The sequence below is a fragment of the Anabrus simplex genome, chromosome 1 (genome assembly GCF_040414725.1).
Source record: "Anabrus simplex isolate iqAnaSimp1 chromosome 1, ASM4041472v1, whole genome shotgun sequence".
Lineage (NCBI taxonomy): Eukaryota > Metazoa > Arthropoda > Insecta > Orthoptera > Tettigoniidae > Anabrus > Anabrus simplex.
Window position 1 is genome coordinate 1796816975 of NC_090265.1, and position 14325 is coordinate 1796831299.

General features: G+C 42.7%; 1 protein-coding gene across 1 annotated transcript in view; it reads left to right on the top strand.

The window, feature by feature from the left end:
• The window catches only part of LOC136864503 (pickpocket protein 28-like), a 158817-nt gene that overhangs the window by 109054 nt on the left and 35438 nt on the right, over window positions 1-14325 (top strand). Inside the window, exon 9 of the mRNA XM_068226833.1 lies at window positions 3828-4098. Coding sequence (XP_068082934.1) covers window positions 3828-4098 — 271 coding nt within the window. The remainder of the gene's footprint in view (window positions 1-3827; window positions 4099-14325) is intronic.

Genomic DNA, 14325 nt, shown 5'->3' on the forward strand with positions numbered 1-14325 from the left:
GCGGCAGTGGCCTTAATTAAGGTACAGCCCCAGCACTTGCCTGGAGTGAAAATGGGAAACCATGGAAAACCATCCTCCGGGCTGCCGACAGTAGGATTCGAACCCACTATCTCCCGGATGCAAGCTCACAGCTGCGCGCCCTTAAGCGTACAGCCAACTCGGCTGGTGATTTTTCTTTGGGCATTGCCACAGACACACTTCTTCACAATCTTCACAATAAATCACAACACGTTCTGAAGATAAAGCGTACGCCTACATCAGTTCAAAGCAAGGAGGTATAAGGGTTCGAAGTTGATTGGTTCTCGCATATATCTTAGAAGGTGGGAGGGGCTTCGAGGTCGAATTGTTCCTTGTTTCTCCCATTTTTGTTCGTGGGGTAAACAGATCTTGAGAAATGAGAAGATAATACTCTCGAGTACATCCGTTACAGTATAATGCACTGGAAGAAAATCGGCTTCTTTAAAATAGATTCAAAGGGCATACAACAGGCAATTATACACCAAATAGGCACAAACCCCTGAAATAGGCATTTATAGGCACAACAAAACCAACGAAATCTAGCTTAAAGGGCCCTAAAATGGATTTGTATCTCAAAATCCTAGTTTATGAACACAGGAATAAAATAGGCAAATAGTAAAATTCCCGTCTCTAATAATAATAATAATAATAATAATAATAATAATAATAATAATAATAATAATAATAGAAATGTCCAAACTCTACATTCGGGAGACGCTTGGTCCGAACCCGCATTCGGCTGTGGTGAGAGTGGTTTTCCGTGGTTTCCCTTTTTCACTTCCACCTCCTTACCCACTTTTATTCCCCATGATTCGTTTTATCTTTATTAGCTCCTCAACTGAGGTTGGCGTCAGGAGGGGCATCCAGCCGTGAAACACATGCCATATAATTTCATCACACCTCATCTCGACTCCGAATCAGGAAACGGGACTAAAAAGGTTGCCCGAGCAGAAATTGTGTTCTGAATCGGGAGTTTTCGACTAAGCACTCTCAAACAAACAAACAAACAAACAAACAAACAAACAAAAAACAAACAAACCTTGGATGGTTCCCAGTGAGATGGGCTTCAGATATTGGATGTTGTTTGGCTTTCATGACCGGATCACTGCCTATCAAATCAGGTAGCTCATTAGCTGGCCTCACAGTGTTGAGCAGCATTCAGGCTAGAGTGAAGAACCAAAATTGGAATCGAACACACGCCCTCCGTTTAAGACGGGCACGCTACTCGCACGCCACTACCGCCTCAAGTTTGAGCCACTCCCACTTTTGACGACAGAAGAAGGACGCTATGTGGCCGATCTTGCTGTACACGATCACAGAGAAGTTCTGTACTGAGAAGATCGCTAACCAGCTGTGTAAGTTCCTGTCGTGTCAGGATTTGCATAATGGTTTATCGGGTCTAGGTTTAAGAACAAGGAAAATGAGATCTTGGAAACAAACGGAAAACACTACGCGAGACAATCTGAAAGTGGTGCGAAACATGGAACAGATACTGTTGTGTCAGATAACTTCGACCCTAGTGCTGATAGTGTACGCGATCTTGATCATATCGCGGCCGCCTTTGAGACTGTGCCCGTCGGCAATCACGCCCCATGGTTATGAGTCTAGGTTCCCGCTGGTATAAATTCTACAAAGATATTCATTTATTTCTCCTTTCATAGTGTTTTCTTTTTTACACCTATTACTTTGAGAGGCCAGAATTGTTCCCTTTCGGGCCGATGACTTTCGATGTTAGGCCCCTTAAAACACCAAGCATCATCAATTGTTCTCTTTCATTCATAAGTTAAACATTTTGAGGATATAATCATCTTGCCATTACCCTCCTCCCCCCCTTAAAATAGCAAAGTAATTAGCACCACCAAACGACATGCCCACGTATACTGCTTTCTGAATTCCTACAGTTCATTTCCCATTATTTTCAAAGAAATAGAAAAGGTAAAAGCAAGATTTTTGAACAAGGCGGTGTTGTTTTCGAGTCATCATTCCATACACTGGTTTGATGCACCTCTTCTTGTCACCCTATCCTGTGCTAACCTTTTCATTCCAACGTAATTGCTGCATCCTACATCTGCTTGACATATTCATACCCATACACTTGCATCAAAAACCAACTCCACAAGTTCTGGGTGCCTTGAGATGTGTCCTATCATTCTATCTCTTCTTCTGGTCAAATTTCACTAAATCGATCTCCTCTCACCAATTTGATTCAGTATCTCTTCATTCCTGATTCGATCTATCCATCTCACCTTCAGCATTCTTCTGTAACACCACATTTCCAAAGCTTCTATTCTCTTTCTTTCTGCGAGTTATCGTCCATGTTTCACGTCCTTACAACGCCACGTTCCAGGCAGAAGTCTTCAAAAACATCTTTCTAATTCCTATATCAATGTTCGAAATGAGCAAATTTCTTTTCTTAAGAAAGGCCCTGCTTACTTGTGCTAGTCAGCATTTTATGTTCTCCTTACTTCTGCCATCGTTAGTTATTTTACCACGCAGGTAAGACTTCCTTTAAGACTTCATTTCCTAATCCACGCCCATCACCTGACATCGTTCGACTCCATTACTTTTGGTTTTGGACTTATTTATTTTCATCTTGTACTCCTTAGCCAAACTCCGTCCATGCCATTCAGCAGTTCCCTAGATCTTCTGCAGTCTCAGATAAAATAGGAATATCATCGGCGATATGGATCTCAAAGTTCACCCCATAACGCTTGGCTCTCTTCTCGCCATAGAAACATTTTATATCCGTGATGTGAGGTATGAATTGTCACTGCCAACATCAGATGCATACGAGAAGGTGCTGCAGGAACTCCAGGAGGAAATATGGCAGCATTTGTTCTCGGTCTACGGCTTTCACCACAAGATTTGCAAAAGAAAGGTTTTCCGCAAACCAGATCAACTGTGCAAACGTTAGTTGGGGATATCTGTTTCAACAGTTAACACAAGGACCTGCAATTAGAAAAGCGGCACAACCACCGAGTTCACAAGCGGTTGCCTTGTCACATTTCCGAACGTCGCACCAACGCAAGAAAGTAACAAACGCCGCTCGATTCACTCTCGCCTTGCAGACAATACAAATGATCAAACATTGTATAAAGAATGCCAGCAAGGGGCTTCATGATTGTCGATGGATACTGCTGCAATGGCAAGTTAACCATTTACCGTGTCGCTAATAATGTGAAGGTGAACTCCACATACTATCAGCAAGAGGTTTTAACACCCATTTACAACACAGATATCCCAGCACTGTATGGGAGGACGAAAAATCAAGAATGGGTACATCAAGATAAAACATCCAGCCACACGTCTCGTATAACTCGTCTGTTCTTACAGAGAATGGAGATGGAAACTGGAATCTGTGCAATTCCCTTCACTGACATTCCGGTGAAGGCACCTGATGGGTCCCCATGGACTACCGGCACATGAACTCCTAAAAAGGCCTTAGGAAATAGACGTCCATGCACTATCAGTGCCCTCTGGAAAGCCTGTCAGGAGGAGTGGGATAAGTAGGACATGATAGCTCTGCGAAAATGTCTGCTGAAATGTCGGGCTATAGCGACAAATGCTGGCTTTCCAATTGAGCATGGTCGTTGGTGGAGATATGGCTTTTCATAAGCTAATTATCCTTCAAATATCGCCCCGAGAGATAGCGAATGACCCTCTGTATTCCTATACAGTGTTAATCATATGCAACTTACCTATTGGTCAATGGCCTACTTATTATTAATTTTTGCTCTGCTCTAGCACTTGTATACCAACAATTCACTCATGCGAAGGTTTTAATATAGAGGTACATTTTTTGCCCACAGATTCAGCTGCACAGTCCGGCCGACTTCCCTCGCGTGGGTCAGCAGTACTTCAGGGTCCCCATGAACCAGGAAGTGGTGGTAGCGGTGGCACCCGACGTGATCACCACCAGCCCGGAGCTGATCCGGTACAAGCCCCTTGGTCGCCAGTGTTACTTCCCGTCAGAACGGCGCCTGCGCTTCTTCAACGTCTACACTCAACAGAACTGCGCTCTCGAATGCCTCACCAACCACACCCTCACAGTCTGCGGCTGCGTCGCCTTCTATATGCCAAGTAAGTGTACAACAGCTGCGTGCATCAACCAATTGCGAGTTGTTCGCTTAAAAGGGTACATGGTTTTGAGGGTATTTGGGGGTTGTAGTACGGAGAGGACATATAAGCCTCTGGTAAGACCCCAACTAGAGTATGGTTCCAGTGTATGGGACCCTCACTAGGATTACTTGATTCAGGAACTGGAAAAAATCCAAAGAAAAGCAGCTGGAATTGTTCTGGGTGATTTCCGACAAAAGAGTAGCGTTACAAAAATGTTGCAAAGTTTGGGCTGGGAAGACTTGGGCGAAAGGAGACGAACTTCTCGACAATGCTGTATGTTCCGAGCTGTCAGTGGAGAGATGGCGTGGAATGACATTAGTAGACGAATAAGTTTTAGTTGTGTCTTTAAAAGTACCCGGATAAAGTCGTGCCAGCCGCCGCGGTAGGGTTAGAGTAAACATTATTAGCATAAAAGTTAATAAGATTTATACAAATTTATAAGTAGATTTTTAAGGTAGAATTTTGAATTTATATAAGGCTTGACGAATTATTTGAAGCTTTGAAAATTGGGTTACAAACTAGGATTAGATACCCTATTATTCCAATTGTAAAGGTTTTACTTGAGTAGTAGTAGTTATGTTCTTGAAACTCAAAGAATTTGGCGGTGTCTTAGTCTTTTCAGAGGAATCTGTCCTGTAATCGATAATACACGTTATAGTCGGCTTGGTTTTTTTATCAGTTTGTATACCGCCGTCGTAAGATTATTTTTTAAGAGGGATAATTTTCTATAACTCTTATTAGAGTGAATGTCAGGTCAAGGTGCAGCTTATGGTCAAGTAAGAGATGGATTACAATAAAAAAAATTAATGGATCTTGCATTGAAAATGTTGGTGCAGGATTCGAAAGTAATATTGTTATATTATGAAATTATGATTTTAGTTCTAGGACATGCACACATCGCCCGTCGCTCTCATTATAAGGTGAGATAAGTCGTAACATAGTAGATGTACTGGAAAGTGTATCTAGAATACAAAATAAAGCTTAAAGTGAAGCATCTCATTTACACTGAGAGGATGTTCGTGCGATTCGAATTGTTTTGAAAATATCAATTTAAAATGAAAAATAAGAGGAAATTTATTTAATTGAAATAACATTAGTAGTTTATGTTTTAGTATAGAAATAGAACAAATTTATTTATTTATAGTGGAATAGTACTGTGAAGGAAAATTGAAAAAGTTGAAAATATTTTTTTAAAGTAGATTAATATTATACCTTGTGTATCAGCGCCTATTAAAATAGGAATAGAGATCTATTTTTCCCGAATTAAAAAGGGCTAACTTGTTATGTTGGTTAGTGTAATATTATTATCAAGAATAGCAAGTTTGTAATGGAATGTTAGTCGGTTTTTTGATGGTAGTTTTTATATATATAAACTGTTAATTGGATATAATATTCTACGATATAAGCTTTAGAATAAGAATTATAATTATTGTAGAAATTATAAAGAATTGTAGGCTTTAAATTAGCTATCAATTGAATAATGTTATACATTATTTTATTTTAATATAATTTTATAATAATGTTAAATTGAATATTGGTGTGTATTGAATAATATGAGTTTAATTGTAATAATGATAGAATTAGTATATAAAATTGTAGGATTGTTTATTAAATGTCAATTTATATAAAGGAACTAGGCAAAAAAATTTAATGTTCGCCTGTTTATCAAAAACATGTCTTTTAGTGATGTATTTAAAGTCGGGCCTGCCCCCTGATGATAAATAATTGAAGGCTGGAATGAATGGTTTGACGAAACATTAACTGTCTCTATATAATAAATGGAATTTAACTTTAGAGTCAAAAGGCTTAAATGTACACTGACTGACAGAGCAAATGCAACACCAAGAAGGCGTGGTCAGAACTTTATGCCAATTGCAGGGTAGACTGACGTCACTGAGGTATGCTCATGATGTGAAATGCGCCGCTGTGCTGCGCACGTAGCGAACGATAAATGGGACACGGCGTTAGCGAATGGCCCACTTCGTACCGTGATTTCTCAGCCGACAGTCATTGTAGAACGTGTTGTCGTGTGCCACAGGACACGTGTATAGCTAAGAATGCCAGGCCGCCATCAACGGAGGCATTTCCAGCAGACAGACGACTTTACGAGGGGTATGGTGATCGGGCTGAGAAGGGCAGGTTGGTCGCTTCGTCAAATCGCAGCCGATACCCATAGGGATGTGTCCACGGTGCAGCGCCTGTGGCGAAGATGGTTGGCGCAGGGACATGTGGCACGTGCGAGGGGTCCAGGCGCAGCCCGAGTGACGTCAGCACGCGAGGATCGGCGCATCCGCCGCCAAGCGGTGGCAGCCCCGCACGCCACGTCAACCGCCATTCTTCAGCATGTACAAGACACCCTGGCTGTTCCAATATCGACCAGAACAATTTCCCGTCGATTGGTTGAAGGAGGCCTGCACTCCCGGCGTCCGCTCAGAAGACTACCATTGACTCCACAGCATAGACGTGCACGCCTGGCATGGTGCCGGGCTAGAGCGACTTGCATGAGGGAATGGCGGAACGTCGTGTTCTCCGACGAGTCACGCTTCCGTTCTGTCAGTGATAGTCACCGCAGACGAGTGTGGCGTTGGCGTGGAGAAAGGTCAAATCCGGCAGTAACTGTGGAGCGCCCTACCGCTAGACAACGCGGCATCATGGTTTGGGGCGCTATTGCGTATGATTCCACGTCACCTCTAGTGCGTATTCAAGGCACGTTAAATGCCCACCGCTACGTGCAGCATGTGCTGCGGCCGGTGGCACTCCCGTACCTTCAGGGGCTGCCCAATGCTCTGTTTCAGCAGGATAATGCCCGCCCACACACTGGTCGCATCTCCCAACAGGCTCTACGAGGTGTACAGATGCTTCCGTGGCCAGCGTACTCTCCGGATCTCTCACCAATCGAACACGTGTGGGATCTCATTGGACGCCGTTTGCAAACTCTGCCCCAGCCTCGTACGGACGACCAACTGTGGCAAATGGTTGACAGAGAATGGAGAACCATCCCTCAGGACATCATCCGCACTCTTATTGACTCTGTACCTCGACGTGTTCCTGCGTGCATCGCCGCTCGCGGTGGTCCTACATCCTACTGAGTCGATGCCGTGCGCATTGTGTAACCTGCATATCGGTTTGAAATAAACATCAATTATTCATCCGTGCCGTCTCTGTTTTTTCCCCAACTTTCATCCCTGAACCACTCCTCCTTGGTGTTGCATTGTCACTGTCAGTCAGTGTATATAAAAGACGAGAAGACCCTATAGATCTTTATATAAACTTATATTCATATATTTTTAGTGGTGTTGTTAATAAATATATTATTGTATTTTGTTGGGGTGACACAAAGATATAAATAACTCTTTGTAACTAAAACATTGATTTATGGATGTTTGATCCGTTAATAACGATTATAAGATAAAGTTACCTTAGGGATAACAGCGTAATTGTTTTTTGAGAGTTCATATCGACAAGAAAGATTGTGACCTCGTTGTTGGATTAAGGAATATAATTAGGTGTAGAAGTTTAATTAATAAGTCTGTTCGACTTTTAAATCCTTATATGATCTGAGTTCACAATATGAAGATAAAGGTGGAATTCAAGAGGACAAATTGGGGCAAATATTCATTTATAGGAACGGGAGTTAGGGATTGGAATAAGTTACCCAGGGAGATGTTCAATAAATTTCCAATTTTTTTTTTTTTGCAATCATTTGAGAAAAGGCTAGGAAAACAACAGAATGGGAATCTGCCACCTGGGCGACTGCCCTAAATGCAGATCAGAAGTGATTGATTGATTGATTGATTGATTGATTGATTGATTGATTGATTGATTGATTGATTGATTGATTGATTGATTGATTGATTGATTGATTGATTGATTGATTGATTGATTGATTGATTGATTGATTGATTGATTGATTGATTGATTGATTGATTGATTGATTGATTGATTGATTCTGCATTACGAATGCAACAGCGACACTGTTTTAGCTATGGCGGGGATTGTCACTCGCCCGGTCGCCTGCGCTGCCAGATTCTCTCCCATATACGCCGTGTGTTGCATTTTCCCACTGCTTACTTTCTTTGAAATTTATTTGAGCACAGGTATAATGTTGAAAGCACTGTTTTTGAATTATCACTTAACAATCAACAACTCGTTTGGCACCACAATGATATGTTTCTTTCTTCTCTGCTAGCACTAAATTGATGGCAGTTTTCAAAAGTCTGTTGAACTTGCTGTTGCAGGTATGAGTTATGGCAGACAAGACACAAAAAACGAACACTTTCAAAGACTAGAGATAAGAAGTTCATATTCACAGGACATGTTCATTAGTATGTTCTGCAGAAACCATTAGCATTTCAGTCACCTAGGTTCAGCATGTGTCCTGTTGCCTAGCAGGCACTGGGTCCTCCGTGGACACTGATAACCTGTTCCATGCGTGATGGCATCGACTCGTGTAAGGCGCCAATCGTGTCCTTGGGGTATAGACATCCATGATCCATTCACCTGTTTCCACAGTTCATCTTTGGTGGCTGGCATTGGTGGGTCACAGCGCCGCACCTGAGGTTTCACCATATCCCACACATTTTCGATTGGCGACACGTCCGGTGATCGGGCGGGCCAGAGCAACAGTCTGACATCCTGTGGCAACAAGAAGGCACGTGTTCATGCAGCAACATGTGGTCACGCATTGTCCTGCTGAAATATGGCGTCTTAGGAGTCGTGCAGAAAGGGTATGGCTATGGTTCGCAGGATGCAGGATGAAATTAATAACTGGTTCCATAGAAGGCAATTCGGTTTTAGGAAAGGTTATTCCACTGAAGCTCAACTTGTGGGATTCCAGCAAGATATAGCAGATATCTTGGATTCTGGAGGTCAAATGGTCTGTATCGCGATTGACATGTCTAAAGCATTTGATAGGGTGGATCATGGGAGACTACTGGCAAAAATGAGTGCAATTGGACTAGACAAAAGAGTGACTGAATGGGTTGCTATATTTCTAGAAAATAGATCTCAGAGAGTTAGAGTAGGTGAAGCTTTGTCTGACCCTGTAATAGTTGAGAGGGGAGTTCCTCAGGGCAGTGTTATCGGACCTTTATGTTTTCTTATATATATAAAAGATATGAGTAAAGGAGTGGAATCGGATGTAAGGCTTTTTGCGGATGATGTTATTCTCTATAGAGTGATAAATTACAAGATTGTGAGCAACTGCAACGTGACCTCGAAAATATTGTGAGATGGACAGCAGACAATGGTATGTTGATAAACGGGGCTAAAAGTCAGGTTGTGAGTTTCACAAATAGGAAAAGTCCTCTCAGTTTTAATTACTGCGTTGATGGGGTGAAAGTTCCTTTCGGGGATCATTGTAAGTATCTAGGTGTTAATATAAGGAAAGATCTTCACTGGGGTAATCACATAAATGGGATTGTAAATAAAGGGTACCGATCTCTGCACATGGTTATGAGGGTGTTTAGGGGTTGTAGTAAGGATGTAAAGGAGAGTGCATATAAGTCTCTGGTAAGACCCCAGCTAGAGTATGGTTCCAGTGTATGGGACCCTCACCAGGATTACCTGATTCAAGAACTGGAAAAAATCCAAAGAAAAGCAGCTCGATTTGTTCTGGGTGATTTCCGACAAAAGAGTAGCGTTACAAAAATGTTGCAATGTTTGGGTTGGGAAGAATTGAGAGAAAGAAGACTAGCTGCTCGACTAAGTGGTATGTTCCGAGCTGTCAGCGGAGAGATGGCGTGGAATGACATTAGTAGACGAATAGGTTTGAATGGCGTCTATAAAAGTAGGAAAGATCACAATATGAAGATAAAGTTGGAATTCAAGAGGACAAACTGGGGCAAATATTCATTTATAGGAAGGGGAGTTAGGGATTGGAATAACTTACCAAGGGAGATGTTCAATAAATTTCCAATTTCTTTGAAATCATTTCGGAAAAGGCTAGGAAAGCAACAGATAGGGAATCTGCCACCTGGGCGACTGCCCTAAATGCAGATCAGTATTGATTGATGCCTTTCACGTAGGTCAAACTGGTCACACTACCCTGGACACGCACCAACTGTGATTTGTGGTTGTACGCAACAGCACCCCACACCATAAGGCCTTGAGTTGGCGCTGTATATCTTGTGCGAATGCAGTCAATATGATGCCCCTCCCCCTGTCTGCGGCGAACCAAAATGCGACCATCATTTTCAATCAAACAGAACCTGGATTCGCCCTAAAACACTATCTGCTGCCATTCGTGTCCCCAGTGACGTCGTTCCATACACAATTGCAGTCTAGTATGTTTTTGCACATTAGTCAAAAGTAGGTGGAGAACTGGACGACGCACCGGTAACCCAGACCGTTATAAACGGCGACGGACTCTCACTCCTGATAGTGTACAATGTGTTATATTCTACCACCGTTGCGCCAGAGCCGAGGAGGACGCAGATCTGTCCTGAAATGCCATTCGGATGAAGTGTCGATCTTCTCGGGAGGTGGTGTCGGTGGTGCAACCAGTGCTATCGCGTCGTGTTCTACGACCTTCTATAAACCATTCTGTACACACCCGTTGCACTGTCTACACACTTCGTCCTACACGAGAAGCAGTTCCCGGATGGATGCATCACGTTCTCTTATATCAATAATGCGCCCTCTTTCAAACTCACTCATTTGACGTTACGGTTTTCGCATACGTCTGTGAGGCATTCTGCACGTCTGCTCAAGTCACACTGATCCATTACTTTCGGTTTATAGCGACAACGAGAGCCGCAGGCACATTTTACCAGTTGGTGGTGGTGCGCCGAGATATCGATGTGGACCTTGAATCTGAGGGCGGGCATGGTTCAAATGCTAATCATTTCTTCAGAACATACTAATGCACATGTTCTGTGAATATGATCTTCCTATCTCTAGTCTTTCAAAACTGGCTTGTTTTTTATGAACATAAGTGTATTAGTTCTTGTTGATATAATGCAATGGCTTTGTAATGGATATTTCGAATCTCCGTCAGGAGGTCGTAAAATTTAAGAAACGAGATTTCCACTTCCGGAGGGGCATATGGCCCTGAGGTTCACTCATCCTACACCAAAAATGAGTACCAGGTTAATTCCTGGGGGCAAAGGCGACCGGGCATAGAGCTAACCACTCTACCCCATCACGTGCCGCGGTTAACAATGGTGGAAGCCTTAACCTTCCACTCCTCCAAGGGCCTTCATGGCCTGTACGGAGGTGACTTTGCTTTGCTTTGCTTTTTGTAATGGATATACAGTCGTTGTCGGTGTGAGTCAATCCGAGTCACTGGCTGAATGGTCAGCATTGCGGCCTCAGGTTCAGAGGCTCCCGGGTTCGATCCCCGGCCGGGTCGGGGATATTTATCGCGTGTGATTAATTCTTCTGGCTCGGGGACTGGGTGTTTGTTTTTGTCCCATCACTTTCATCTTCATATTCAGACAACACCCTACACTACCAACCACCACCGAAACACGCTGTAGTGATTGCATCCCTCCATATAGGGTTGGCGTCAGGTAGGGCATCTGGCCGTAAAACTGGGGCAAATCCACATGTGCGACACATTTCGCACCCGCGACCCCACAGATGTGGGAAAAGCGGTAGAAGTAGAAGATACAGTCAGTTGAGGTCCACGGTACCTCGAGTTGTATTTTCGATAACACCATGCGTTATCGATATCGATACGATATCATTTGTACTAATGAATTTCAATTGTTTTGCTGCATGTTAATTTCATTTTTACAACAGCTAGAAACGGCTGAAAAAACTGTCTTTCAAAATTCAGGTGCTATAGATATTTTAATAACACCAAAAACACTCTTAGAAAATACAGATGAAGGTAGTGGTGAAAAGGATATTGGAGGCACCTTCAGCAATCTCAATGCCTCCATAAGTCTCTGATAAGACCCCAACTACAATATGGTTCCAATGTATGGGACCTTCACCAGGATTACTTGATTCAAGAACTGGTAAAAATCCAAAGAAAAGCTGCTCGATTTGTTCTGTGTTATTTCCGACAAAAGAGTAGCGTTACAAAAATGTTGCAAAGTTTGGGCTGGGAAGACTTGGGAGAAAGGAAACGAGCTGCTCGACTAAGTGGTATGTTCCGAGCTGTCAGTGGAGAGATGGCGTGGGAGGACATCAGTAGACGAATAGGTTTGAGTGATGTCTTTAAAAGTCGGAAAGATCACAATATGAAGATAAAATTGGAATTCAAGAGGACAAATTGAGGCAAATATTCGTTTATGGGAAGGGAAGTTAGGGATTTGAATAACTTACCAAGAGAGATGTTCAGTAAATTTCCAATTTCTTTGCAATCATTAAAGGAAAGGCTAGGAAAACAAGAGATACGAATAGGGAATCTGTCATCTGGCCGATCGCCCTAAATGCAGACCAGTAGTGATTGATTGATTGATTGATTGATTGACTGACTGATTGATTGATTGATTGATTGATTGATTGATTGATTGATTGATTGATTGATTGATTGATTGATTGATTGATTGATTGATTGATTGATTGATTGATTGATTGATTGATTGATTGATTGATTGATTGATTGATTGATTGATTGATTGATTGATTGATTGATTGATTGATTGATTGATTGATTGATTGATTGATTGATTGATTGATTGATTGATTGATTGATTGATTGATTGATTGATTGATTGATTGATTGATTGTCTTCGGAAGCAAGAGTGTTCTACAAGCTTACGATAGGGAGCGTGTGAGGCACAACCTTGCGATCTAGTCGAGGTTAGAAGCAACATTTCCAACTATCAGATAAGTCATAGTGTGGCACGGGGTGGAAGAAAACAGATATGCACCACAGGGTAGTGAAAGAAATAATTGACAGCAAGTTCCATTATATTTTCAGCCGCAATTTACATCCCCTCTTGCCGAGCTCATTACCTGCAGTCGCTTACGTGCGGCCAGTATCCAGCATTCGGGAGATAGTGGGTTCGAACCCCCACTGTCAGCAGCCCTGAAGATGGTTTTTCGTGGTTTCCCATTTTCACACCAGGCAAATGCTGGCACTGTACGTTAATTAATGCCACCGCTTCTTCCTTCCCACTCTTAGCGCTTTTCGTATTCCGTCGTCTACATAAGACCTATCTGTGTCGGTGCGACGTAAAGCAAATGTTTGTTTGTTTGTTTGTTTGTTTCTCCAATCCCTGTCCCGTTTCTCTACGCGGTCGGGTATGAGGTGAGATGAATCTCATATGGCGGTTTTTATGACCGGATGCCCTTCCTGACATCAACCTCATCAGAGGAGTTAATGAGATTAAATGAATGACGTGATGGTAAAGAAAGGGTGAAACCCGGTACCGGCACATAGCCTATTCCTGTCGATCAGCACCAAAGGGTCTGCTCAAGGCTTTACGTCCCCATCCGACGGACGAATCACTATCAATAGCGTCATATGCCCTCATTCCATATGAGATGTATGGAATTTAATCCAGGCTTTTGGCACGCAATCTAGTGACTACCCTGCCGATCAACATTCTGATAGTGAAACTTTTTTCGACCAACGGGACTCGACCCGGCTAATCTCGCTGTCAGGCCCTTTAGGCTTCAACGCCTTAATGATCGCGGTCACATGGCGGGCTAACGACCGTGTGTCTGACTATTTCGGTGAAATTTTCATTCAGTTATCAGTTTCAGGCTTAACAATCACCATCTAGATATGTTTTACCTTTGGTGTCTGTTTTTCTGTTTGTTTTTCTGTGTTCTTATAACTTGAAAACTTGTACATATTTCTACCAAACTTCATATTTAGAATCCACCTGACCTTGGGTGGGGTTTAGGGTGAATATTCTTTCTGAATTCCTGAACTGACTGGGGGTTTATACAAAACCGAAACCGTGTTTTTGCACTCCCATGAAATATACACAACCAAACTTAATGGACATATTGGCACCTTTCCCACCGTTCCCCATGACTCATGGGACCATGTGACAACCAACCAACCCTTTCGGGTCACGAACACATGGGACCATGCTCCACGGAAGTCGATAGTCAAGGGACCTTTTCGGCCTGTGCCGATTTCCCCTCATTGGGATTGTATATTTAATCCACTCACATGAGAAGTTACCGGCCATACGACTCAGCTAGGTCAAAGCTACTCTTCCGTTCCTGAGGTCTGAACACGGACATAAACTATCTTAAAGGCCTACAATGGACGGAAGA